We start from the raw sequence: 26,470 nt of genomic DNA on the forward strand, positions 1-26,470 counted from the left end.
TTGTGACACTGGATGGCACCGCCGCGATGCCGTGCTCTCTGTTTGGAAAGATTTCAAAGGAATCCATAAGATTTAGTTCAGTGTTGCAGCGTCACTTTAAATTAGTGGTTTTTAAAATAGTGAAATATCTAAAACCAATCGCTAAAATTCTTTTTCCCTGGCCACTGCCAGAGAAGAGAGGAGGGGGGAAGAGAAGAGAGAGAAATTAGGAGAGAGGTTTTGGTGGCCAAAGCTCATGTTTCGTCCATTGGGCCAGTTAGAGATTTCGTTAAGTAAGATGTAGACTTCTGAACTCATATCTCTTATTTCAATTTCAGTAGTTTTATAAGAATTCATTGATAAAAATGTATTTTGCTCGAATTTTATGAAGTTTTTATTGTGTAACTTTTAATATGTCATTGTATACCTTATTATGAATATTATGACAATGAGAATTGAATTTTCACTGGATGATTTTTCCTACACAATTTTTTTAGTTTTATTGAAGCTTTTTATAGTAATTGCAATAGTTATATAGAAGTCTTTAAATTTTTGCATGAATATCTCTCTGAAGTTGAAAGCAGAATAGTAAAAGTTCAATTGGTATAATATAATACATACAACGTGACAAATAGAGCAAGCAAAGCGACATAAATAATCTATAAAGATTAGCGACATAAATAATATATAAAGATTTAATTTTTATATTATGTCTACATCAATGATCCAAAATTATTGATATTAGTCCACTAATAAGTTAAAATAAAAAAAATCATAAAATAAAATTATTATTTAAACTTTATCATTAAAATAACAGTTATAAACCCAAAAGCCTGATATAATAATCAATTCATTGATATTGGTGCAAGGGTCTCCAATTCTTGTGAAATTATTACGTGTGGAACGCCCTTCGGAAGCTAGTCAATATGCGCCACATCATCACTATACTTTGTACCATTATGTATTGAATGACGTGAAGCGTTCTGATGATCTTTGAGCCGTCTGATGACCGCACGTAATAAGTTCTCCCAATTCTTATACATACTAATATACATTAAGATTAAGAGTCATGATGTGACATATTAGTTTTATATCAAAGGCTAAATACCTCATTAGTAGTTAGTGCCCTGGTGGTGTTGGACCTGTTGGTTTATATAATTACTAATATATTATATTTGTCTTTATTAGATGGCATTAGAAATTTGATGTAGATGAAGTACATGCATAATTTACTAATATATATATTTATCAAATAAATGCAAAAAATCAAAGGTGGAACCACCACTATGTCAGAAAAGATTATTAAGCGCGGAGTCATGTAGTCCAAACGTAGCTTTTCATCTGAACCCTAATCACGTGAAGACACATTTTTTTTCTCTTTTGTACACATCCCTTGTATAGGAGAGAGAAAAAAATCCATGTCTGTTCAGACACAGCATATAATAATTTTTCCGACTTCAAGGTGGGCCATTGCCCATCATGACTTTTTTTAACTTTGACCAATATACTTATCATAATTATTTAATCTTTCGTCTCAATAAATACATTTGCCCACTTATTGAGCTTACAAACAAAACTTTAACTTAATAAATTTTAGAAGTCCTGCCCACATGAGCTGAACCATTTGCATGCCCTCATCTATCACATGAGTTAAGAGCTAAAGGAATTGAGTTACATTTTTCTATTTAAATAGATCAATGTTAAATCTCTACATATATAATATGGTAAATGCATATAAGATACCATTTGCATGAAAGCTATTGGGCTTTTTCTTTCTTTAGCAATCTTTCTAGTGAACTTGAAAGCCATCCAAATTTTCATTGTTTTTTCTAATTAATAACTTTTTCATTAATTCTAAACTTGGGTTTATTTAGTTAATAATATTATATTTTTTAATAAAGTAAGTAATTTATTATTTTAATTATATTTTTAATCATGATTTTATATTAGGTGTTGATAGTCATAAAAAAATTGTCATGATTGAGCACAAATCTCGAGGCATATTAAAATTAGAAACTTTCAAAATTAAATTTAGGATCATCCAAATTTCAATTTTAGTAAACTTATAGTCAAATCGAACATCTCAAAGAGATGAACCCAACGACACCAAAATCAATTCAATTCGAAGCCAAATGAGTTCAAATTAAGGGACCAAAACATATTTGAAAGCTTTACAACATTAATTGGATAACTAGAGGATATTCAAATATGGTATACTTATAATCAAATTGAGCGGCTCTATAAATTGAATCCAGCAAGCTCAAGATCACTTAAGTCTGACATCTTTAAGGCACTTAAATGCTTGATGAATGCTCTATGATCGAGGGAACCACTATGAACCGTCTGATAGAGCACTCTCAATTTACCTCAGACCTTCTCCATATTTATGTGACATGTCACACTCAAAATATATAAATAGACAATCTCTTCCCACATTAAGAGAAAAAGACTCTGGGGCCAGATTAAGCTCAAGATCTCTTAATTCTGACCTTTTGAAGCTTGGCAATTTGGCTGAAGCTAGATTGGAGAGAGCTCTGAAACTGCAAGGATCTTAGAGTTCTACCCAAGCATAATCACCGATGAACATTCATCAACCACCTCCGGACCACCGCCTGACACCTATAGTCGTAGGACCTCCGCTCTTCCTCTAACCACTGACAATCTCCTAACCACCAATAACAGTTGCTTGCTGACTACAATCCCCATACCACCGTCGTCTGCTGACTACAATCCTGTCGACCTCCATCGCCAGTAGACTACGGTCTCTATGACCACCGTACCTTACCGACTACGGTCCCTCCAACCTTTGTCGCACCCCCTACTATGATCCTCTGACCTCTGTCCCCCAACAATGGTCCCATCTATCTCAATCGTCTGACTACAACCCCTCCGACCTCCGTTGCACAACTACGATCTTACTGACCAAATGAACATGACAACACTCACTTGAAAATAGCTCTTGCATTGAATTCTTTTAGCCCCAACCATGTAAGGTGTTATATATGATTTATATTTGCTCAATTGAGCCAATGCCTTCCGTCGAAGAAGCACATCATTTGTAATCAAAAACAAATATTAGTGAATTCATATCAATTGGGTCATGCCCCATGCTTTTTTTCCTTTTTAGGATCTTTTATGTAAAAATTTGCCTCTTATGACTTGCACCTCTTTTATCTATATGTGTACTGGATCTTCATACAAATCTTGGACGCTAAACACTATATATCTCGCTAAACACTATCTCTCTGCCGCCACGAATATTCCTTGAATCATCAATATTTCATGATGTTTTAATATTAATTTATTTATGCAATAAATTTGCTTATCTTCAAATTGATAAGCTGATTCTACTTCTCAATCTTATTAAATATCTCTCATGTGATTGTTTGTTGAAATAACATGACTTGATCATTAATTTTGATTAAAAAAAAACATATATCATTAATTTTTGGCTCATTTGGCTCAAATTTGTAATTTATCTGACGCATTAAAAATTTTTAATTAATCTTATCTCAACATAAAATAAAATTTTATCTTTAAACTTATAAATATATATAATTTCTTAAGACCGTTATATGAGAATTTTTATTGGGTCAGGTAACCTGATGTAGAGATACATCAGGTAACCAATAAAAAAATGCCACATGCACTTTAAACAAAAAGCACTCAGCTTTAAATAAAAAAAATGCCACATGCACTTACTTTTTATTTAAAGCTGAGTGCTTTTTGTTTAAAGTGCATGTGGCATTTTTTTATTGGATACTTGATGTATCTCTACATCCGGTTACCTGACCCAATAAAAATTTGTTATATGAAGAGAGAAAGAAGGGCATTACTGTAATTTTAAACTTACTAATGGAGGCTGACTCGGATCCCCACCGTCCTTCAGAAAGCAACGGGAAACGGTGTAGAAAGACCTCTTTTTTGGTCGGCATTGCTTTCCAACATCAATTTTGCACTGATCAGCTCAGCTCTTTTGCGTCCAAGGGCTTTATAGTTTTACATATATATCCTACAAACAATTCAGTTAATTACAAGGGGGCTGGATGCAAAAAAACCTTTCTCATATCATTACACGTGTCGAGCCACAGATCACCCTGCCAACAAATGCCCCAATCAGAAAAAGATAATATTAAGTTTTTTTTTTCCTATGCAAATCTCATAAGGTCTAACAGATAATATAATTTAGCACAAAAAAAAAAAAAAAAAAAAGAATTTAATTATTATTTTATGAATTCCTTATTTCTTCTTCAAATTTTTCAGTTTTTTTGAATATATTCGTTTGGTGAAATAAAAAAATTACAAACATAAATCTCTTTAAATTTAATGTTATTTTAAAAATAAATATAAATATTATGGCTACTTATTTTATCAAAATTTATATAAGAAATAAATTATTTAATCAAATATTTAAAATTTTTAAATCCTATCTACACATTACAATTATTTTTACCCTATCTAAATTCTTCCAACCTTTATCCCACTACTTGGGGCCGGCTACATGAATATTTTTTCTTCATTGCGTTCGGTTAAAATTCAAATTCCCGTGTAGATCAAATAAAGAAAGATCATTTCTAATATTTTCTAACCAAGTCTTTTTAGGTCTACCTCTAACTTTCTTAGCATAGATTAAATTTAATACATCTATTCTCCTAACCGGGTCATCGGAAAGCTGTTGTTTTATGTGATCAAACTATCTAAGGCGACTCTCTCTAATCTTATCTCGCACTAGAGCTACTCCACCCTTTTCCCGTGTATGCTCATTTCGTATTCTGTCTCTAAGAATAAAGCCACTCATCCACCTGAGCAACCTCATCTACGCAACACTTAACTTAATATTATGCTTCTCTTTTAATCATGCTTATTTAAAAAAATTAAAATAATTTGGGCAAGGCATCACCTATAGCAAAGGTAGAATTTCCTCCCCTCCATTTTGAATTTTATTAGGATAGGTGCTTAGTAAAATTACAAATTATATACTTGTAGCCAATAATAAAATGACAGGTGTCTTGCTTGTTATTTCTCATCTATTTAAAATCTCTCCTGTATAACGGCAAGAGTTGAACAAGACAAAATAGCTTTTCCTCTTCTTGATTTATCTTCCTCTTCTCCGGTTTGCTCCGACAATCCGCCGATCCATCCAATTCTACATGGTATCAGGCCTTTCGTTTCCTCTCCTTCTCGTCCTCAATAATGACGAATTCCCATTCCGCTTCTTCCTCAGCTACAGAACAGCAGCCAAGAAATCCGACCGAGAACTCCCCAATATCCCATTCACTTAAGTTCGTTGTGTCAAATCTCAAGACTCTCGTTCCGCATCAATTATCACCGGACAACTATCCGATCTGGCGTCATCAGATTCTCAAGCTCCTTCGGGCAAATGATTTCGAGCAGTTCTTGGCACCGCCCACGCATTCCGGAAATACCTCCGATCCCGATATTGATCGGGTCATCAAGAATTGGAAGATCACCGATCATAACCTTCAAGCTGCGGTTTGCTCTACAATTTCTCCGGCGGTGCTACCCTACATCATCCATCTCGACACAACTCACGAAATCTGGCAAGCGCTAGAAAGTCAATTTCAGGCCACTAGCTGCTCCAAAGTCATTCAGCTTCGCAATGAACTTCATCATGTGTCGATGAAAAACCTCTCAATGACGCAATATCTCACAGAGATCAAGAAGCTCGTCGATCAAATCGCCTCCGCCGGATCCTCCATCGACTCTGAAGACATCATATTACATATCTTGAACGGGCTAACTCCGGCGTATCAATCGTTCAAGACATACGTTCGAAATTCTACCCTACCCATTCGGCTTGAAAATCTTTATGCAATGCTAATAAGCGAAGAAATTCATGTCACTGCCGACGCCGCTCGTCTTCATACTGATACGATCCAGCAATCTGCTCTGTACTCTAACAGAGGTCGAAGTCGTAGGAACCGCGGACGTTCGTCTCAAGCATCCCAGTCAGTCTCTCGCACCGACCAGCCGCAGTCGCTTCCCGTCTGTCAAATTTGCCTCAAGAAAGGGCATACGGCAGACGCATGTTGGCATAGGATGAATGCCAACTATATCCCGCAGTCGAATACATCTAAACAGACTACCGCTCTCGTCGCAAATTCAGAAGCTCCGTCTCAAGACTGGTACCTAGACACAGGGGCCTCTTCGCACATGACGAACACCAGCGACAACCTCTGTCAATCCACTCCCTATATGGGCAACGAAGGTATCTTCATCGGGGACGGCAGGAACATCCCGATTGCCCACTCGGGCACGGGTATTCTTCCGACCCCGAATCGTAAGTTTCTCTTATCTAATTTGCTACATGTTCCAAAAATTTCTTACAATCTTCTGTCCATCTCTCAACTCGTTAAAGATAATAACATTTCAATTACGTTTGACCCTTCCGGTTTTGTATGTAAGGATCTGACGACAAACAAGCAGCTTCTACGCGGTCCTTGTAACGCAGGTCTCTACAATATTACACCTACTTCAACTACCACCTCTCCGGAACTCGCCTGCACTGCATACACGAACCCAAACTTCACCTGGCATGATCGTTTGGGACATCCGCATTTCAAGATTTTGAAGAATATAGCTCAAAGCAATTCATCATTACATATATCTTCTTTCAATTCTTCTTGTACTACTTGTATTCAATGCAAACTGCATAAACTACCTTTTGAAATTTCTACTTCTAGGACGAACACACCACTTGCACTCGTGCACTCCGATGTTTGGGTCTCGTCACCGATTTCGTCTACTAACGGCTTTCGTTTTTTCGTTATATTCGTTGATGATTTTTCACGCTATACCTGGTTGTTTCCAATTATTCATAAATCTGAAGTTACTTCAACGTTTATTACATTTACCAAGTTTATTGAAAATCAAACGAAGCAATCTATTAAGATTCTCAGGACTGACGGTGGAACAGAATTTAACAGTTACGCCATGAAATCTTTTTTTGCATTCCAAAGGGATTGGTCATCAAATGTCCTGTCCTTATACTCCGGAGCAAAACGGAGCGGCCGAGCGTAAGAACCGCCACATTGTGGAGACAGTTCGGTCCTTGCTTCACAAAGCCTCTATGCCATTCCAATATTGGCCCGAGGCCACTGCAACCGCCGTATACTTGATTAACAGGATGCCCTCTCCAAACACCCAAAACAAATCTCCCCTGCAGCTTATCTTTAATACTACTCCCGAGTATACTCATCTTCGGGTCTTCGGGTGTGAATGTTTCCCGCTTCTTCCATCTCATACACGGACGAAATTTGATCCGAAATCAAAATCTCACGTCTTCATGGGATATTCAGACCGGCATAAAGGCTACATTTGCCTCGACAGGGAATCTCATAAACTTTTTATCTCTCGACACGTTCAATTCGTTGAAAATTCGTTTCCATTCGCTACTAATTATCCGTCCTTGCAGATATCTTCACCGGCTCTTCCTTACTCGTTGCTTCTGCCAACGTCTAAATCCCCTGAGTTCAATACGCAGTATACAAGACCTCAGCCACAAGCGTCCACCTCAACCAGTCCCACGCACATTCTCACAGCGTCTCTTATACATCCTCCTCCGCCTAATCATAGTGATATCACCGCCCGTAACACACCTAACCCCGCGCAAGTAAGACATCCAATGATCACTAGAGCTCAGACGGGCTCCCTCAAACCACTGCAACGCCTTAATTTGATGGCTAACACACTAAATCCTGCGGACTCCGACCCCGATCCTACTACTTTCAAAGAAGCATCCAAGCATAGGGAATGGAGGCAAGCAATGGCTGACGAGTTCGTAGCACTTCAACAGCAAGGCACTTGGGATCTTGTCCCACCTCCATCTAACGCTCCCGTCCTCGGTTGCAAATGGACGTTCCGCAAGAAATTCAACTCGGACGGCAACGTGGCTCGTTTTAAGGCTCGGTTAGTCGCTCAGGGCAACCAGCAGGAGTACGGCATCGACTACGGCGAGACGTTCAGTCCGGTTGCTAAACTTCCAACCATAAGGGTCCTCTTCACTATAGCCCTGTCTAAAGGGTGGCCGGTTCAGCAGTTGGATGTATCCAACGCTTTCCTCCATGGACAACTTACAGACACCGTATATATGGCACAACCACGAGGATTCATTGACAACGAATTTCCTGATCACGTTTGCCATCTTCGAAAATCTATATATGGCTTACGTCAGGCACCGAGACAGTGGTATACCACATTCACGAATTACTTAATTCAACTTGGATTTCATTATAGCACGGCGGATCCCTCTCTACTTACATTCAAACAAGATTCGACTCTAATCTTTCTACTCGTATACGTCGACGACATTCTGGTGACCGGGAACAATGAAGCCCTCCTGTCGAACATGCTGTCCAACTACACAGTAAATTCAATATGACGAATCTTGGCTTGGCTCATCACTTTCTTGGCATCAAAATACAAAAACTTCAAGATAAGTATTTCCTCTCTCAGTCCGCTTATGCTACCTCCATTTTAAATTCAGTAAATCTACTTAACTGTAACCCCCTCTCTAATCCCTCGTGCACGAAACTTCCCGATCAGGTTCCATCCGACAGTAATCTATCCGCAAACGAGACCTACAAACGGGTAACAGGATCGCTGCAATACTTGACATTAACCCGTCCGGACATTGCACACGCGGTTAACGTCCTCTCTCAGCACCTGCATGATCCATCTCAAACTCATGCCTACCTTCTCAAGCGACTGTTACGATACATCAAAGGAACATTGTCGTTCGGCTTACCCATTCTACCGGGATCACTCAACCTCTCTACCTACTCAGACGCAGACTGGGCAGGCGATCCAGTAACAAGAAAGTCTACAACGGGTCATTGCACATTCCTCGGCAGCACGCTCGTCTCGTGGACAGTCAAGAAGCATACGACGGTGGCTCGGTCGTCCACAGAATCCGAATACCGGGCACTCGCAGCTGCTACTGCCGACACCATTTGGCTCAAGCGTCTGCTTACCGACTTCGGCATACAACATAGTCAGTCGATCGAGCTCTTCTGCGATAACACCTCTGCAATCGCGCTTGCACACAATCCGGTGTATCACGCCCGCACGAAGCATATCGAAATTGATCACCGGTTCGTCCGCGATAACATTCAAAACCAGGTCATCCGCCTCACTCCGATCGGCACTCTTCATCAAATCGCGGACATCTTCACTAAGCCACTACCTACCGCTCGATTCAAGGATCTCCGTTACAAACACAATTCAAGATGAATCATCAGTTTGACAGGGGCTATTAGGATAGGTGCTTAGTAAAATTACAAATTATATACTTGTAGCCAATAATAAAATGACAGGTGTCTTGCTTGTTATTTCTCATCTATTTAAACTCTCTCCTGTATAACGGCAAGAGATGAACAAGACAAAATAGCTTTTCCTCTTCTTGATTTATCTTCCTCTTCTCCGGCTAGCTCAGACAATCCGCCGATCCATCCAATTCTACAAAATTCTTGAAAGAATTTCTGACCTTCTGTTTAAAAAGTAGAAAAGATTTGCAGAGGCACTCTTAATGCAAACTCTTATCAGCTGGATGCTTTACATAAAACAAAGCCTATTTCCTAATTTCTATTTTTTTTTTTAATTATTTATATAACTTTATGTGATTTATGTTGTTCAATGAGTTCATCATGATATGGATTTCCATCGAAATATAATTATTTAAGCAAAAAGAAATTGCAGAGAGCTTATTTTAATTGGTAAAATAAAATAGCAGACGAGTCAAAAGGTATTATTACAATGAAGCAGTCAAACGCATGATTTTGCAGAGAGGCATTCTTTGGAGGAATGATTGTGCTATCCAACTAAATAGAAATATGTGATTCATGTTGCGAGCAGGAGAAGAATGTGCCCTCACCGATTCAAATCTGCCTTTATAAATCATTCATCTATTTTACTCAATTTGCCTCATAACTCAATTTGCTTCATAAGACACTACCCAGAGATTTTACCCTCATTTTATTGGGACTTAATGATCTGAGTTCTAATTTCCTATAAGTGCAAGCCCCTATAATTAATTACCCCTCCCGATCACTAATGCTAGTCATTAACAAATACGTTGTATCCAAAGATATGTGGTATCCAACATATAGCAGCAGCATAGGACAACTTTCTTACTTCTGCTTAAAACAATTATTTAGTAAAAAATTAATTTTTTTATTAAAAAAAGCATTAAAAAAACTGTTCCAAGCGAAGCCTAAATCGGCATATTCTAAATATGTCTTTCCATTGTCTCCATTAAATGTTATTTTCATTGTCTATTACATTTTGTGCGATGGACCACATTTATCACATGATGTAACTTATTGGTCTAAGCCAGCTTGTATGAGACTTTGACAATAAAGGCAAGAGAAGATATGTGTATTACGTTATAAGAATTCTTGTGACTGAAAATTATAGTTAAAATGTTAATGATACTGTTGCCTATTTATGATGATAGACAGAATTTTTTTTTTAATCTTAGAATTATATTAAAAAATCGACACTTATAAGTTAAAACTTGGTTCTTAAATATGCAAATTTTCACTCAAGAAAGAAAAAAAAAATAATAATTTAGATCAAGTAATATAGTTGCATAAGTTTTAATCAATTAGTATAAAAGATGTCATTAGTACTAATACCAAAGTAATTAATACAATAAAATAGGTATAAATTATTTTAAATTTATTTGTATTCTTAATTGAAATTTAGGGGGCGTCTAAAGTTATTATCAATCATACGTGGACGACTTGATTGTCCTACTCAAAAAGGAGAGATTGAGCGATCAAAACATGTATTTAATGGCGATGGATGTACATCACGCTTTGATTTTTGGCATGCGTAGAGCAAAAGATTATCAAGGGACGTTGAAAGTCATCACACTTAGAGCTGCAAATAAATCAAGCATTTAATGAGCTACTTGTGGCTCGGCTCGATAAGAGCTTATTTATTTACGTTTGATAAGATAAATGAACAAATTTGAACAACTTTGACAATACTTGATAGTTAAATAAACAATCTTAAACAACCTAATATTCGACTCATTTATGTTCACGAACAACATTGTTTAGAGTTCATAAATATGCTCATTAAAAAGCTTGATTATACCTTATTTAATTAAAAATAAATATTATATCTTATTTAACAAATAAACTAATGAAATCAATTTAGAATTATATCTCCATTAAAAAGCTTGTTTATTCTCTCTCTCTCTCTCTCTCTCTCTCTCTTACATTTTTATCCTCCCACCCATTGTTTTTCTCTCCTCAGTGACTATAGGAAAAAAAAAAATTTTGTTAAAGGGTATTTAGCTCTACACCGCCTAAAACAAGATGATGTTGTTGTATAAAGAAAAATACATGCGACTGTTGGTTGGTGAATAACAGGCAGCATTGGGACTAGGTAGGTCGGGTTAGATTTCAGTCCGCAATTTGGGCTGAATGAATCCATAGTTGGCTTAGCTTCATTTGATTAAAAAAAATATTTTATGCATTTTGAGCAGGCTCCACTCAGCTCGTTTAACGTTAAATGAACCGCCCAATAAGAAAATCGTTAAGCTTGAATTAAACGAAACATGAGCCAAGCTCAAAGGTGCTAGTTTTAAACGAGCTCAAACTCAAACAACTCTCCAAGTAACTCAACGAGCTTCGAGCCGAGCTTGATCGCGGTTTTGACAAACGAGCTTGAACACGAACAGGCTGAAGCTTGGCTCAGCTCAGTTTATTTGCAGCCCTAGTCACACTTTGATTTCATTTGGAACCGCTTTCTTATTATTTTTAAAACAACATTTAAGTACACATTTTATCTCAAAAATTCTTACTAAAAAGCTGCACAAAAAATAGTAAAAAAAAAAAAAAAAAAAAAAAAAAAAAAAAACTATCTCAAAAGAAGCTTTTATTAAATGGAGGATCAACATCAACAATAGCATAGACCAGCTTACTCTTTAGCATACCTTCTAAAAAAACTAAAAAAATGGCACACATCATTATATGAAAGAATAAATAACTCATGGTCATAAATGAACTAACATGTAAATAGTCCATGTAATGAAATAATGCCATGAAAAACCGAGTGACGAATGCAAATATCTGTCATAGTATGAATGGCTTATATATTATTTCATATTTAACCAAGTATGGATTCCTTCCAGATTTAATGTGCTTTCCATTGAGAAGTTACTAAGCTTCTATGAGCACATTGAGATGATCAATTGAGTGCTAGATTTGATGCATTAACAATACTTCCATTGAGTTTGAGTTTATCTATTAAGAAATACTTGAAGATCTCAAGTAAACCCTAACAATAGAGACAAAAATAGCTAGAATACTCCACAAATCCAATGGACAAACAAGCAAAACAATAGTTTTTATTGCAAAAATCAAACTAACGAAAGAAAAATAACAAGATACAATTGATCATCAATTCGAGAGGAGAATCTATCTCTTATAATCCCTAGACGCCACTAGAGCCCAAGACACCAAACTCCAAGAACAAGAACATCTCAAATAATTTGTATAACCCTAAGTCCATAACCCTAATCCTCTCTTCCTATTTAAAACAAACAATTAAACAACAAATACCCAAACAACTCTCCCCTAATCCATCCCATATCCTTAATTATTTCTCTTCCAAATCAGCCCCATCCCATAAATCTGTCCTCTTCAATTATGAAATATTTCCTAATTAATCCCCCAAATCAGCCCCTAAATATGTCCTCTTTAATTATGAAACATTTCCAAACTAATCCCCTCTAAATCAGCCCCCACACATGCTCTCTTCAATTAAGAAACATCTCCTAATTAATTCCTTTCGATTAAGAACCTTCCTAAACAACTCCCTCTTGATTAGAAAATTTCCTAATTCCCTCATAATCAAATTTGGCTGGTCTATCATTATCTTATATAAAACTTTTATAGAACTTTGGGTGATGGGTTAAAACAAGACGGGCATAGCAATAAAGGGAGAGGTTCGATCAAACTTAAACAAGTAGTTTTTGAATTGATTTTAATTGGGCTATATTTTCTAGATGGATCTATATATATATATATATATAAGAGTTAAAACCATTTTAGTAGCAATGTGTCCCTTATAACACTACAGCTATCGAATGTAAGCAAATTTGGCCTCATACTTAATGTAATAGAACATGATCATCATATATCGTAAATAATACTTATTTTCTCTCATTTCTTTCTTGATAGTTGATACAAATTTATTGTAGGCACCTAGCATCACTTTCCTACATCTGAGGTCAAGAGCTCGATAGCTTCTCGGCCCTGCGTCAAACTGGTCAACTAATTTTGGTCAGATAAGAGGACAAAATCAAGTCAAGGGTGAACTAATCTCAATAATACATAAATTTTGATTACGAGGTGGCCTGTGGCATAACAAAAAATTCAACTCCCTACTAAAGTTTTCAGTTACTACTAAAAAACCCTGTCCAAAGTTATCCGGAGAATTTGGTGATGAAAAAAGTGAATAGTTTCAGACACAAATAAACAACTAATTTACAAGAACCTAAATAATGATCTTGAAGAAGAAATCAATGAGGATAATAGGTCAATAATCACCAGGTTCGAAGTTCATCTTTTTTCCCAGGTAAAATGCATTCAGGTACGATATTCAAAGTTCAAGTTAAAACCCAAGTCAATTATAAGCATGCAGGAAAAAAATTAAACACAAAAAAACTGACTTTTATGATACCATCCTTCCAGAAGTAAATAATAAATCAAACATCCGGCAAAACACCAACAAACAAACTAATATAGCTCCTTACGAATTCTTCAAGTTTTTATGATGCCGAATAATCTTAATAAAAAGCATTCATGTTAAAGTCAGCACCGTTTTCTTTATTATTATTTTTTTTTTTCAAAATATCATTCTTTATGTTTTTTCAAAATGGCCAGACCAAGATGCAATTCATTTAACCATAAACTTAGTAAAGAAAAATCTCACCGTTGATCATAATATTAAAGAATTCTGGCAGTTAAAATCCCCATATCCAACATCAACAAGACAGAGGCCATCAGGAGGAGCCGGAGGAGCAGTGGCACGTCTGCATGTTGCATTCATCAGATTGAGCAAAGCATCTGCATCGGCACCTGCTGCCGCCTCTCTTATGGCGGTGGCAACAAGTACACGAACCATCTGGATCAATCATCACGAATTAAAGGTATAATTTTCATCTTCCTAAGGCTATGTTAGGATGTTAAGAATTTGCGTTAGAGGAAATGAAAAAAATTAAATAAAATAAAAAGGTTGAATGGCTCAAATGAATGGCATAAAATTCATAATCAATCAAACAAAGCCAAGCTTCCACATGACTACGGTTCAAAGTTCCAATAAATAAGGTAATCATATAAGCAAAAGCACAACTACCGGATTACCTTACGCAAGAAACGATTTGCTACCAATTCCACACACATCACCTTTATTTCTTCCGTGGAATCCTACAGATGAAAAGAAAATTTTCAGAATGTTATCGCCATTAAACCAAGAAAAATAATCACTTTTCTGAAGAAAAGTGCAAGTGCTTTTCTCTGAACAAATTTAAGAGAAAGGAATGATCATAAAAATGTACGCTACATAATCAAGGCAGGAACTATAATCAAATTACATATACAAGAGACAAGTCACAATGCTAAATGGGGTTCTGCATACTCAGGTTGGCTCCAAATATAGCATAATTTGAAAACAAACCAACTCAAACAGACCGTCGAGCTGGAAACCATACTGACCAAAAATCAAAATAAACTGAATAAATTGCTCGGTTCTGTTCAAATAGGTTTCAATTTGGTTTTAGCTTTAGAGTTCGAAACCACAAAGTTGCCTGAATCTTTTCAATTTACAACTGTTTTTTGGTTCAAATTGGTTCGAATTGTTTGGTTTAACATACGGTATATTTAGGAGAGGTTTATGGGTTATATCATTGAAATCAACCCATTCTTTTCAATTAGATTAGTCAAAATACATCATGCATAACAAATTCAAATTATTTAATTTTAATCCGTTTACCAAAACCAAAACCTAAAGAAAATTAATTAGCAAATGAAATATTACAATCACAACCGGGGTCAGATTAAACCAACAGAAATTTTGGGCTTGGTGTGGTTTTTCGGATTAGGTCTTGGCCCTCCAAGTGATCGTAATATCCCTAACAAACACAAGTACATCCTTGCTTGGCTTAATGGAGAAAAAACTTAAAAATTTAATCCAAGCCAAATGAAAGCCAACCATGTCATATTCTCTTCCTGCATCCAAATTAATGTATAATCATCTATTCACTCAATAGTTTAAAAAAGATGAAATCCCATGGACATCCTTGACAACCCAACAACATCAAGCCTTTCCATGGACATCTGTTGACCCCTGCATCGAAATACACACAAAAAAGGCAAAATCGACGACTTGAGTGATGTGTGCGTCGGCGCTGAGTGGCGCGTCACTTGAAGGGTCAAACAACCTATGATTGTCAAACAGACTGCGCCGTTGCAATCAGGACGTCAAATTCGCCTACGAGGGAACCCCTCACAGTCAAATCGAACAAGATCGGTCAAAACGGACGATCGACGCCTGAAATTGATGTGCAACGTCGCACAAACAACGTCCGATCGCAAAACAGACTTTCACTGTTGTGTTCGAGACGCCGTCAATAACCAATAATGACCATAAATTTGTTCACAGTCGCGTAAGGAGATCAACACAGATCCAAAGGCATATATGCACAAATCAAGGAAATTGATGCGCGATGTTGCCTAAATGATGTCTGATTGCAAAAAGGACTTCGTCGTTGCATTCAAAACGTCAACAATACTTAAAATTGACTACAAATTTGCTTAAAAAATTCGCCCAAGGGAATTGGCGAGAATCCAGAGGCAATTTCGCACGCAAATTATGATGCAATTGACCAGTTTTCCTCATTTTGTTAATTTAAAATAATAATTATTAAAACATATACAATAAAAAAGATCTTATTTTTAGTAATAAAAAATAAAAAAGAGGGCATATGTACTTGTCGTTCAGCGTAGATGGCTACAATGTCCACCTCACAGGATTTCTGATGCGATTCTGCCTCGTCATTAAAAGGAATGAACCAAGGCCTTAGTCTTGTTATGTTTTCTACGCTCAAACAACCAGTCCCTAATTCCTGCGAGATCCACATGCTTTCTCTCTAATCACACACAACTGAAACATTCGATCAATTCAATCTCCATTGTCTACCTGAACATCCTTGACCTCGACCACCTCATGGTCTCTAGTCCATCGAACCGAAGCATCCAGCACTTCCAGCCCCCTTTGCCGTAAGCCATCCTTCCTCACTCGATCGATCGAGCTCCCTCAAGCCAATCAAATGAAGACCCCTCCTTGCCGCAACTCATAGCACCAGAGTCGAACTACTTGCTACAGCAACTACCTACTACCTCTGATCCAACCTCAGTTGCTCAACACATGTTCACAGTCACTCGATTCCTGGCCAAATCCACGACTCCCAACCGAATACCCCCAGTCGGATCCCGCGATCCAACCGAGGTCCCAATTTGGCTCCTCCCTCCGAATTGAGTACCTAGCTCTCGCATATGCCTCCTCTGCTTAACCCCAACCCATTCGACCGAACCTTCAAACAAGCCAAAACAAATAAAAGGAAGAATAAAAGAGAAGACATAATCACACAAAAAAAGAAGAAAAGAGGATAATTCAAAAAAAGATGAAAAATGAATGAAAAAATGAAAATTTTGAGCATATTCACCACCGGCACATCATCACCAATCACCTCCTATAGGTATAATGATTTCTAAATACAAATCCCCCAAATCCCATTTTTGGTGCTCCCAGTGCACCAGACACGCTCTCCGTAGCGTGGTGGGGATAATTTTAAGTACCCGTAAAGCCTAAAATTATTTAAAATTGAAATTAATCATCAAACACTTAAAGAAAAATCCATCCACCCTCCACAATAGCTTGTCGAGGTGGACAAATCTAAAAATCACTCTCCAGCTCACAAAGAGCCAATGTCTAGTCGATAATATCACTATGATTCATTCTCAAACAATCTCTTGCCAGTAAGAATGTGACAAGTGTACTTTAACTGGTGGTTTTCCTGCCAAATGGCACCACATATAAATGATTATGATCGGGACATTCTAAACCGGGTGGTTTTGCCACCAAATGGCAACACTAAATTATAGTCATGGTCAGAGCTAGCATGTTCCCCAATAGCTTCAAATCATTGAGAAATAAATTAATATGATATAATCCATAGAGCACAAAGCCCTCTGTTAGCTAAAGTGAATTCAGACTTGTCCTTTAGAAAAATATTTACCCCAGATCTACAAGGTACCATTGGCCAAAGCAACTCATGGCTGCCAACAACGATTCTTCTGTCAGGTTGGGTCGAAACCTCCTATGACTAAGTAGACCATGGATCAAGATGACTCGGGATGACGGAACCATGGGATCTTGATCGAGCACATCATAATTCCCCCCACCATCCGCTTTAATTACGAGGAAGTGAATTTTTAATTTTAAATATTAAATTTTCAAATATCAAACTCATGCTTCTACTATACATCAGATATTATGTATCTATGGATACTATGTATATATTCAATGACTAGCCTTAATCGAAAGTTCTCTCTTGCTATCGGGAGGGATAATTAACTATAGGGGTTTGCGCCTATAGGAAACCTGAACTCATATCATAAAGTCCTCGCAAAATGGGGGCAAAATCTCTACGTAATGTCCAATTCAAAACCTAATCCGCCTTTTGAAAATTTTCCTTGGAACTTAAGCGTTAAAACTCTCCCCGACAACCTAAAGTTGAAGAAAGGGTCTCCGGAGAGGCCGAGGTGCGAATTTTTGGAGCCCACAACATCCTTGACAACCCAACAACAACAAGTCTTTATCCCATTACACGGGGGCATCCTTACAATCCATTTTCACAAAATTGGAATTAATGAAACATCATTATATAAGGAAAAAAACACAAATCACCAATTATTAACTAGATTTGAAGAATTAATGTCCACAGCAAAGTAATTTCTTAATAAACAAAAAACAACTTGGTCATGTCCGAATTAATAGGAACAGTATTAATTAAAATGCCATGCCACTATCTTCACGCAGATCCCAAATATTTAGGATAGACAACTGATAAGGATAACAATGATGATGATAACCCTGATGGTAATGATGATGATGCCATGCCAGGCTACTTGTCTGTCTGATTTGTACACTCTTCAGATGTCTGTTTCTTAAATCTGAATTTGAAAACTTTCATCTATTTTTGGAACTCTACAGCAAAACAATTCTTCTTACGGAGACTATAACTATTTATCTCTAAAATAACACACCAAGGCACTTTTTAGGAACACTTGTGTACAAAGCATTGGCAATTAATGTAATGAATTAAAAAGAAAAAAATGCAGATCATCACTTAGCTCAACAGCTATCGGAAATTCTCTCATCACATAATTACTTCAATACAAGTTATTGCTGCGTAATGCAGATCGTATGTTCATCTGTAACCTCGCCATACAAACTTTTTAATCCCAGAGTATTAAGTTTTTTTTTTCAAAAATATAACTGCCGAGACTAATCATGAGGAAACATGCCAACATTTGGACACAAGCGATGAGCCGACAAGGATTTGTAAGACAAGTTTCCATTTCCCTTATATTTGTATTTCTAATGTCAAAAGAGAAAAAAAAAAAAATGCATGCATGTCCTCGAAAATTTAAACTATAAAATAAACAAAGAAAAAAGAAAAATAATTAAGGCTTCAGTGTAATGTTCATTCGCCAATGGTCAGTCGAAGTAACCTTGTCGATGCAGGGCAGCTTGGCTTCAGCAGCACGAGCATGAAACATGAAACACTCTGTTGGCGGACCCCTGAAAAAGACGGGCCAAGAAGCTAAGAAACTCAAGTACAATATGGCTAGAATCAACTTTTCTTATATTTCTATCTTTTTCCACTTTACCTTTACAGTGGAAAGAGGACGCGGGATGTTGCAAAGAAAAAAAAAACTTTAACAGCAACTAAATCTAAAGGAAAAAAAAAAAAAACTTGCACAAATACTTCTACTATTTTTAATAAAAAAAAATTTTACAACTAAAACAGTGTATATGACTTCTAACATAGAAGGCCTAAACATCAAGTCAGTACAGGCGGTTAGCCTCCTTAACTTCACATAGTAAGCAGAGTATAAGCCACCGCAACAACAACAACAAGCCTTTATCCCATTATATGGGGTCGGCTACATGAATCTTTTTTTCTCCATTCTGTCCTGTTAAGAGTCAAATTCTCATCTAAATCTAATAAAGAAAGGCCATTTCTAATATTTTCTAACCAAGTCTTTTTAGATCTACATTTACCTTTCTTAACATAAGTCAAATCCAATACATCTACATTCCTAACCGGGACATCTGTCGTCGGAAGGCTGTCATTTTATGTGACCAAATCATCTAAGGCAACTCGCTCTAATCTTATCTTCCACTGGAGCTACAAACTTTTCATGAATATGCTCATTTCTTATGCTATATCTCTAAGAGTAAAGCCAATCATCCGCCTGAGCATCCTCATCTCTGAAACACTAAACTTAATATTATGCTTCTCTTATAATGGCCAACATTATGCACCATAAAGTATTGGAGGTCTCACTACTCTTATAGAATTTTCCCTAAAGTTTGAGAGGGATTTTTCTATCACACAACAAGTCCGATGCATTCCTCCATTTGAACCGTCCAACTTGAATTCTACTAATAATATCCCAATCTATTTCACCATCACTCTAAAAAATAGACCCAAGATATCTAAAATGTGTACTAAAATTCAAGTTTACCTTGATCATCCAAAGTCACAATCCCCCCAATAGATCTATTATTACTAAAATTACACTCCATACATTTAATTTAAGATCTACTCAAACGAAAGCCTTCAAACTCTAAGAATGACCTCCATAATTCAAGTTTACCTTCAACTCCCTATCTAGCCTTATCAACAAGAAGAATATCATCAGCAAAAAGCATACACTAGGCTACAACATCTTGCAAATGTCTAGTGAGAATATCCATGACTAAAGCAAAAATATATGGGCTTTTAAGGCAAATCCTTGATGTAATCCATCTGCAATAGAAAAATACTTGGTCAAACCACATTGTGTTTGAACACAAGTAACAACTCTTGCATACATATCCATAATGACTTAATATAAGCATTATTAACCCCTTTCTTTTCTGGAACTCTCCATGGCACTTTTCTTGGAACTTTATCATATGCTTTCTCTAAATCAATAAAAAATCATATGTAGATCCTCCTTATTCTCTCTATACTTCATCAAATCTCTCCATAAATGTATAGCTTCCATAGTAGACCTACCTGACATGAATCCAAGTTGATTTTGAGAAACATTAGTATCACAACATAACCTATGCTCCATAACCCTCCCATAGTTTTAAAGTATGACACATCAATTTAATTCTTCTATAATTCACACAATCTTTTGCATCACCTTTATTTTTAAAATAGAAATCAACAAACTCATTCTCCTCACATCTGGCATCTTTATAGTTTTCAAAATAATATTAAAAAGTTTAGTAAGCCAAGAAATTCCTTCATCTCCTAAGCATTTCCAGCATTTCCAAACCTTTATTGGAATATCATCAAATCCAACAACTTTTCCACACTTCATTTTCTTTAAAGTCTTTTTACTTCGGTTTTATCAATATGTCGATAAAAACAATTTTTTTTTTCATTCAGGGTGCTAAGGTCACTAAAGTCAATCGTATTCTCACAATTTTCATTGAAAAGTTTAGAAAAATATCTCATCCACCTTTATTGAATATCCTCTTCTAATAAAAGTACTTTTTGATCTTCATCCTTAATACACTTCACTTGAACTAAATCCTTACAGCTCCTGTCTCTTTGTTTAGCTAACTTTTACATATATCTTTAGCACTCCTTAGTATCTAATCTATTATATAAATCATTAAAAACTAAAATATTTGCATCACATATTGCTTTCATAGACTTTTTATGGGTCTCTTTATATCTTAGAATTTTTACAACCACTTTTTATAGCAAATATACTTATTTTTTATTTTTTTTGCACATTTTGATTGCAGCACCAACTATTTTACTATTAATAGTCTTTCCCTTAGATACTCCAAATACATCTTTTGCAACATACTTAATATCACTAGCTATATTTTTCCACATAACATTAGCTTCCTTGTGCACAAACAAAATAAGCCACCACTGGGAAATAAAATTATATATATATAAGGACTTGGAAAACAATTTTATATATGACACTTCATCAGAAACAGTATAGCTGTTATCAATTGTCCAGAATAAAAGTGGGAAGGTAAGAAATAGGGAGTTGAGAGATATATCGAGAATTTGGTAACTGCATGGGCTTGAGAACCAACTAAACCGAGAATTCATTAAGTATATATGACGGAAGGTAGGCAGACTGCCACTAAGAAGAGATGGTTTAAGAGAAAGTTATGTGCATAAGACGGTACTGACATGCATGACAACAATTTATTGTTTGAATAAAACGTATGCTGGGTGAGACCTCAAAAATAATGAGCGATGATGAAGAAACCTATGCCTGAATTCCATTTCCAAAAAAAAAAAAAAAGCCAAAGCGTGTTGTTCAAGAGGCTCAAATGCTATGTTTCCAAATCATAATATTATGCAGAAAGCCATGGTGGCTTGGATACTTACGAGCTTCTAGAGGTTTTTGTATCCCGAGCAAATGTTCTATAGGACAAAGACCTCCCCTCTAACTGGCATAAAAGCTGGTTAACTTTATCCACACTAAAACTTGATGGCTTCATCCGCATGTCAACATTATCAATACAATTGTCTCCCTTGTTGAAAGTCGAACCATCTCTATCCTCAATATGCTCTGCCTGCTGTTGCAACAACCCATCATCCTCATTCTTGCTGCTTGAGTTGTCCATAGGATTAGCATTGACTTGAATTTGCAGACTATCTGCCAGTGGGAAGATATAGAAGTATCGCCTCCACTTTGCAGAAAAATTTGGATGGAAAACTCGGGAAACCTGTATTTGTTGATTTTTTTAAGAATTAATACATCATTCGTCATCTCTAGACACAAGGACAAAATTAAGACAGCTGTGGGAATTTAACTGGCACAAACATATGGGGATGCCAACATTACTGCACAATGAGAAAGTTCAACATACTAAGTTTTAATAGAAAAAAAATAAAAAGCAGCACACAATACAAAGAGATTAAAATCATAACAGCTTCAAAGTTTTAACTATTGCATATATAATAAACATTCAAATTGCGGCACATCTAAAGCATAAGACTTCTAGCAAATTAACAGAGATGCTAGGATGGAAGACCTACAGATTAGCACTAGCTTTAATTTCCCCAGCTCGCTAAAAATAAACAATTAATCCATATAAGCAAAATTGACCAAAATAAAATATTTTTTTCTCCAACAAGTCACTGCCCAGTTTCACCTTTCGTTTATCAAAGGCTTGCAATCTAAAACATTTATAAAGAAAATAAATTCTCATATAGGAAACAATACTTGATCACACGATCCCTATAAAATATAGATTCCTGCACTGACAGGATGAAAATATGTCATAATATGTAAGCCGACCACAAATGCGAGTTCACACAAATGCAAGGCATTCACAAGTGCATGGGTATGCATCTGTAATCTTACCTGAGAGCATCCATATAAGCACGGATATGGAGAAGGAATTTCAGATAAGTTTATTCTAGGGCTGGGAGGTGCCGCTGGTTGAACAGGATTTCTACTTTTTACTCCTCTTACTCCTACAGTTGCTACGAAGTATGAGGCAGTGACGTAGTGTGTACATTTTAAATCCTAAAAAGCATCTCTTCAGATTAATTTTTGGGCAGCATTAAAAACTGTTTGAAAGTAAAGTGCTTTCGCCTTCCTCTGGCTTCAAAACACAATTTTTTCAAACAATTCTGAATGGAGTTCATCCCTTTATAGTGCTAGATGGGGATGGTAATATAGCCCACACATAAATTATTACATGCTCACAGGTTGGGAACAGAATATTGATATTAAAGTTATTAAATTATATGACTACATTGTACTCCTATGATGATTGTATTATAGATGATATAAGATAAGATCAGATATGATCCTTTTTATATTCATGTTATTATTATAGATGGAAATACTCCAAATGTTTATATTACATTTAAATTAGATTAAATGAAATATTCTATTGTGTTATAATGATTTAATTATTAGAACTAGCATATAGATTATTTTCTCATTATCTTTTGTTACTATGATTTTAGACTGTAATGCACCGAGTTATGTTAATAACTTACTAGAATTGAATGAGTGAGAGAAGAGATTTTGGGTATCGTCAACGTGGAGCTACAAGTGAACAGAATATTTTGGATATAGATGATAAGCAAACAGCATTAAATTTGCAGCACTTATGGTTTAAAATGAAATTCATAAATTATTAGTTCTTTCAATGCATTGTATGATGATGTTTTAAGAATGTTAATGAATTTTTTATATATTTTTTTTTATAAGTAGAAATATTTAAATTTCCGTTGACCGCGTATTCTTGCCTTGATATTCCAAGCTCCTAGCCCAAATCACGACAAAATATCTTGATGCATTCAAACTAACTCAGAATTAGGTTGTAGTCAAATATCACCTTCAGCATATTTATATAGCAATTAAAAACATTATTGAAACAACAGTTTTTGAAGAAGTCATGAAAAAATTAATGACAAGAAAAACTTGGCGATAAGAAAAACTTGGCCCTTCTTTTGAACCAAGATAGGGGAACCAATCACATACTACCAAAAAGCTTTACAAAGTTGACTGCCAACTGTAACAGCCACTCGTATCGTCCATAATAAAGAGGTTTGCACCAATAAGTATATAGACAAAAAAACCATTATTACACGTTGAATATCTAAAATTCACGTTCATAATAAAACACAACAAATTGCAGCATGTCAGAAAAACATTGCAAATAGAAATGCTTACCTCGGATATAAAGAGAACACGTAGTTTTCCTGGGGCTGCTGCATTGATAGCATCCTTCAAATCACTAGATTTAACATCTTTTCTCCATGTATCTGGTTAACATCACAAAATAGTAATTTCATATGTCAAGAAATGTAAAGCAAGTGGCTGTTACCAGAGCATGAACTTTATTATAAAGGGCCGGAATTCCACAAAAACATTTTTTTTTGTAAATTCTATATAGGAGACAGAAGATATAACTACAAGATCCTAATAGTTATACACGTGTAATTCTCATCCCGATGCTATGGTAGAAATGTTTCCTTTCATGCTAACTATTCTTCTCATTTCAACACCACAAAATTTGTAGTCGTGCTATATTACTTAGAAAAAACTAACCACCCTAATATCCAAGAAATAGTCAAGCTGCTCTACAAGTTAGTTATAAACATGAAGGTGTACAAATCAATATAGTACCCTACATCATGCATTTTTTACACATCATATTTGCGATGTGTTTTAAACATGGGGAAATCACATACATAACACTTACAACTACAAATGATGCAAGAGTATACCTTTTTCTTTTTTTTGAAAGAAAAAAAAAATTATCTCAGCATTTTGATAAGAAGCGCTTGCAGAAATAGGAAATGCTTTAGCTGAGATCTGATTTCAGCAATTTTAGAAAACCAACTACATAAAACGAGTAGAACACACAAGAACATTTTTTATTGAAAGTTTTATGAACGAAAAGACAAAATACAAGTGGAACTTCAATTGGAGAGGAAGATCCGGCTCTCCCAACTCTAGCCGCCGGCTAGAGCCCAAACACCCTACGAAAAATTAAAATTCAGCAAACAACACATACCCCTAACCCTAGGAAAATCACATACTTAAAGAAAACAATAAACAGAAAATACCCAAACAGACCTCCACGAATTCCCTCCAAACTTTGTCATATTTCCTTAATTATTTCCCTCCCAAATATGCCCTCTTCAATTAGAAAATATTTTATAATTAAATCCCCTCCAAATCAACCCCCAAATATGCCCTCTTCAATTAGAAAATATTTCCTAATTAACCTCCTCCCAATCAGCCCCCCTCTCCCGCAGCTCCAACTCCTGTAGTATCAATGCTTTGATAATAATTTGATAGAAAGTTCACGTAGAAATTTAGTAAAAGCTTTGGCTGAGATCTGATTTCGGCAATTTCAAAAAATAAACAACAAGAAAATTAGGAGTAGTACACAAAAGAAAACTTTTTATTGAATGTTTTATAAAAGAAAAGACAAGATACAAGTGGATCTTCAATTGGAGAGGAGGATCCGGCTCTCCCAAATCTCTAGCCGCAGACTAGAGCCCAAACACCCCAAGAACAATCAAAATTCAGCAAACGATTCAGCAAACGACACATACCCCTAACCCTAGAAAAATCGCCTACTTAAAGCAAACAATAAATGGTAAATACCTAAACAGCCCTACCTGAATTCCCTCTCAAATCTACCATATTTTCTTAATTATTTACCTCCCAAATCAGCCCTCAAAACTGTTCTCTTCAATTAGAAAATATTTTCTAATTAATTCCCTTCAAACCAGCCCCCCTCACTTGTGGCTTCCTGTATGGTCAAAACCATCCCCTACACACTCTACCTGTCTCTATATTCCCAACGCTCATCATCACCCCATAACACCCTGTGTCTACTACTTTCACCCTCATTTGGTCTACGAACTAGTTGAAGATGAAATTGTGGGTAGCCGCACTGTATGATCAATTTTATATTTTCTCATTTAACATTCCGATAACTAATCTTGAAGAAAAACAACATAATAATACAAAATCAATGAGTCATCCTAACTTAGGCTCTCCTCCAATGTCTCTACCTGAAAATGAGCCTTAACAAGTTAACACTCTTTGTTATCAGACCATCACAAGTATATAAGAAGGTCATAACTTATCCAATCTCTCTTACAGGTTCAAGACTCGAAACCTATACTAGGTAGTCCCCTACATCTTCCCTCATTTCATCTAGTAACAATATTGATCAACATATAGTCATTAGGAAAGTCATCAGAAAATGTATTCAACATCTCTTATATCTCACAACTCAGTACACATCCTTTGAAAATTTATCTCCAACAAATAGAGCTTTTCTCATAAAATTCTTATTTTCATGAAATTCTACGAACCATATTTGAAACAATACAACAACAACGATAACAACAACATCAAGCCTTTCCAATACGTGGGGTCAGCTACATAAATCTTCTTTTTTTTCATTGTGTACTATTAAGAGTCAAATTCTCTTTTAAATGTAATAAAAAATATCATTTCTAACATTTTTAACCAAGTCTTTTTAGATCTACCTCTACCTTTCTTAACATAGGTTAAATCTAACACATCTATTCTCCTAACGGGTCATTGGAAGGCCAACATCTTATGTGACCAGCCCATCTAAGATACTCTAA

General features: G+C 35.9%; 2 protein-coding genes across 4 annotated transcripts in view; one reads left to right on the forward strand and one right to left on the reverse strand.

Annotated features, from left to right (window-relative positions):
* Nucleotides 1-3,811: 3,811 nt before the first annotated feature.
* Nucleotides 3,812-26,470, reverse strand: part of LOC110103858 (tRNA pseudouridine synthase A) — a 43,605-nt gene continuing 20,946 nt past the window's right edge. Inside the window, exons 5-10 of one of the 3 annotated variants that reach the window (XM_020832722.2) lie at nt 24,027-24,118; nt 21,719-22,059; nt 18,810-18,879; nt 14,379-14,441; nt 13,948-14,139; nt 3,812-3,991 (exon numbers count right to left, since the gene is read on the reverse strand). In XM_020832722.2, the coding sequence (XP_020688381.1) occupies nt 13,954-14,139; nt 14,379-14,441; nt 18,810-18,879; nt 21,719-22,059; nt 24,027-24,118 (752 nt within the window). In that variant the 3' untranslated portion in view covers nt 3,812-3,991; nt 13,948-13,953. Of the gene's footprint in view, nt 4,077-13,684; nt 14,140-14,378; nt 14,442-18,809; nt 18,880-21,718; nt 22,060-24,026; nt 24,119-26,470 lie in introns of those variants that run through there. The other 2 variants (XM_020832721.2, XM_020832720.2) reach the window with 2 other exon arrangements.
* Nucleotides 8,377-9,231, forward strand: LOC110103863 (uncharacterized mitochondrial protein AtMg00810-like). The gene has a single exon (XM_020832726.1). The coding sequence runs from the start codon at nt 8,377-8,379 to the stop codon at nt 9,229-9,231; it is 855 nt and encodes a 284-aa protein (XP_020688385.1).

Source organism: Dendrobium catenatum, unplaced genomic scaffold (assembly GCF_001605985.2).
Source record: "Dendrobium catenatum unplaced genomic scaffold, ASM160598v2 fragScaff_scaffold_1706, whole genome shotgun sequence".
Lineage (NCBI taxonomy): Eukaryota > Viridiplantae > Streptophyta > Magnoliopsida > Asparagales > Orchidaceae > Dendrobium > Dendrobium catenatum.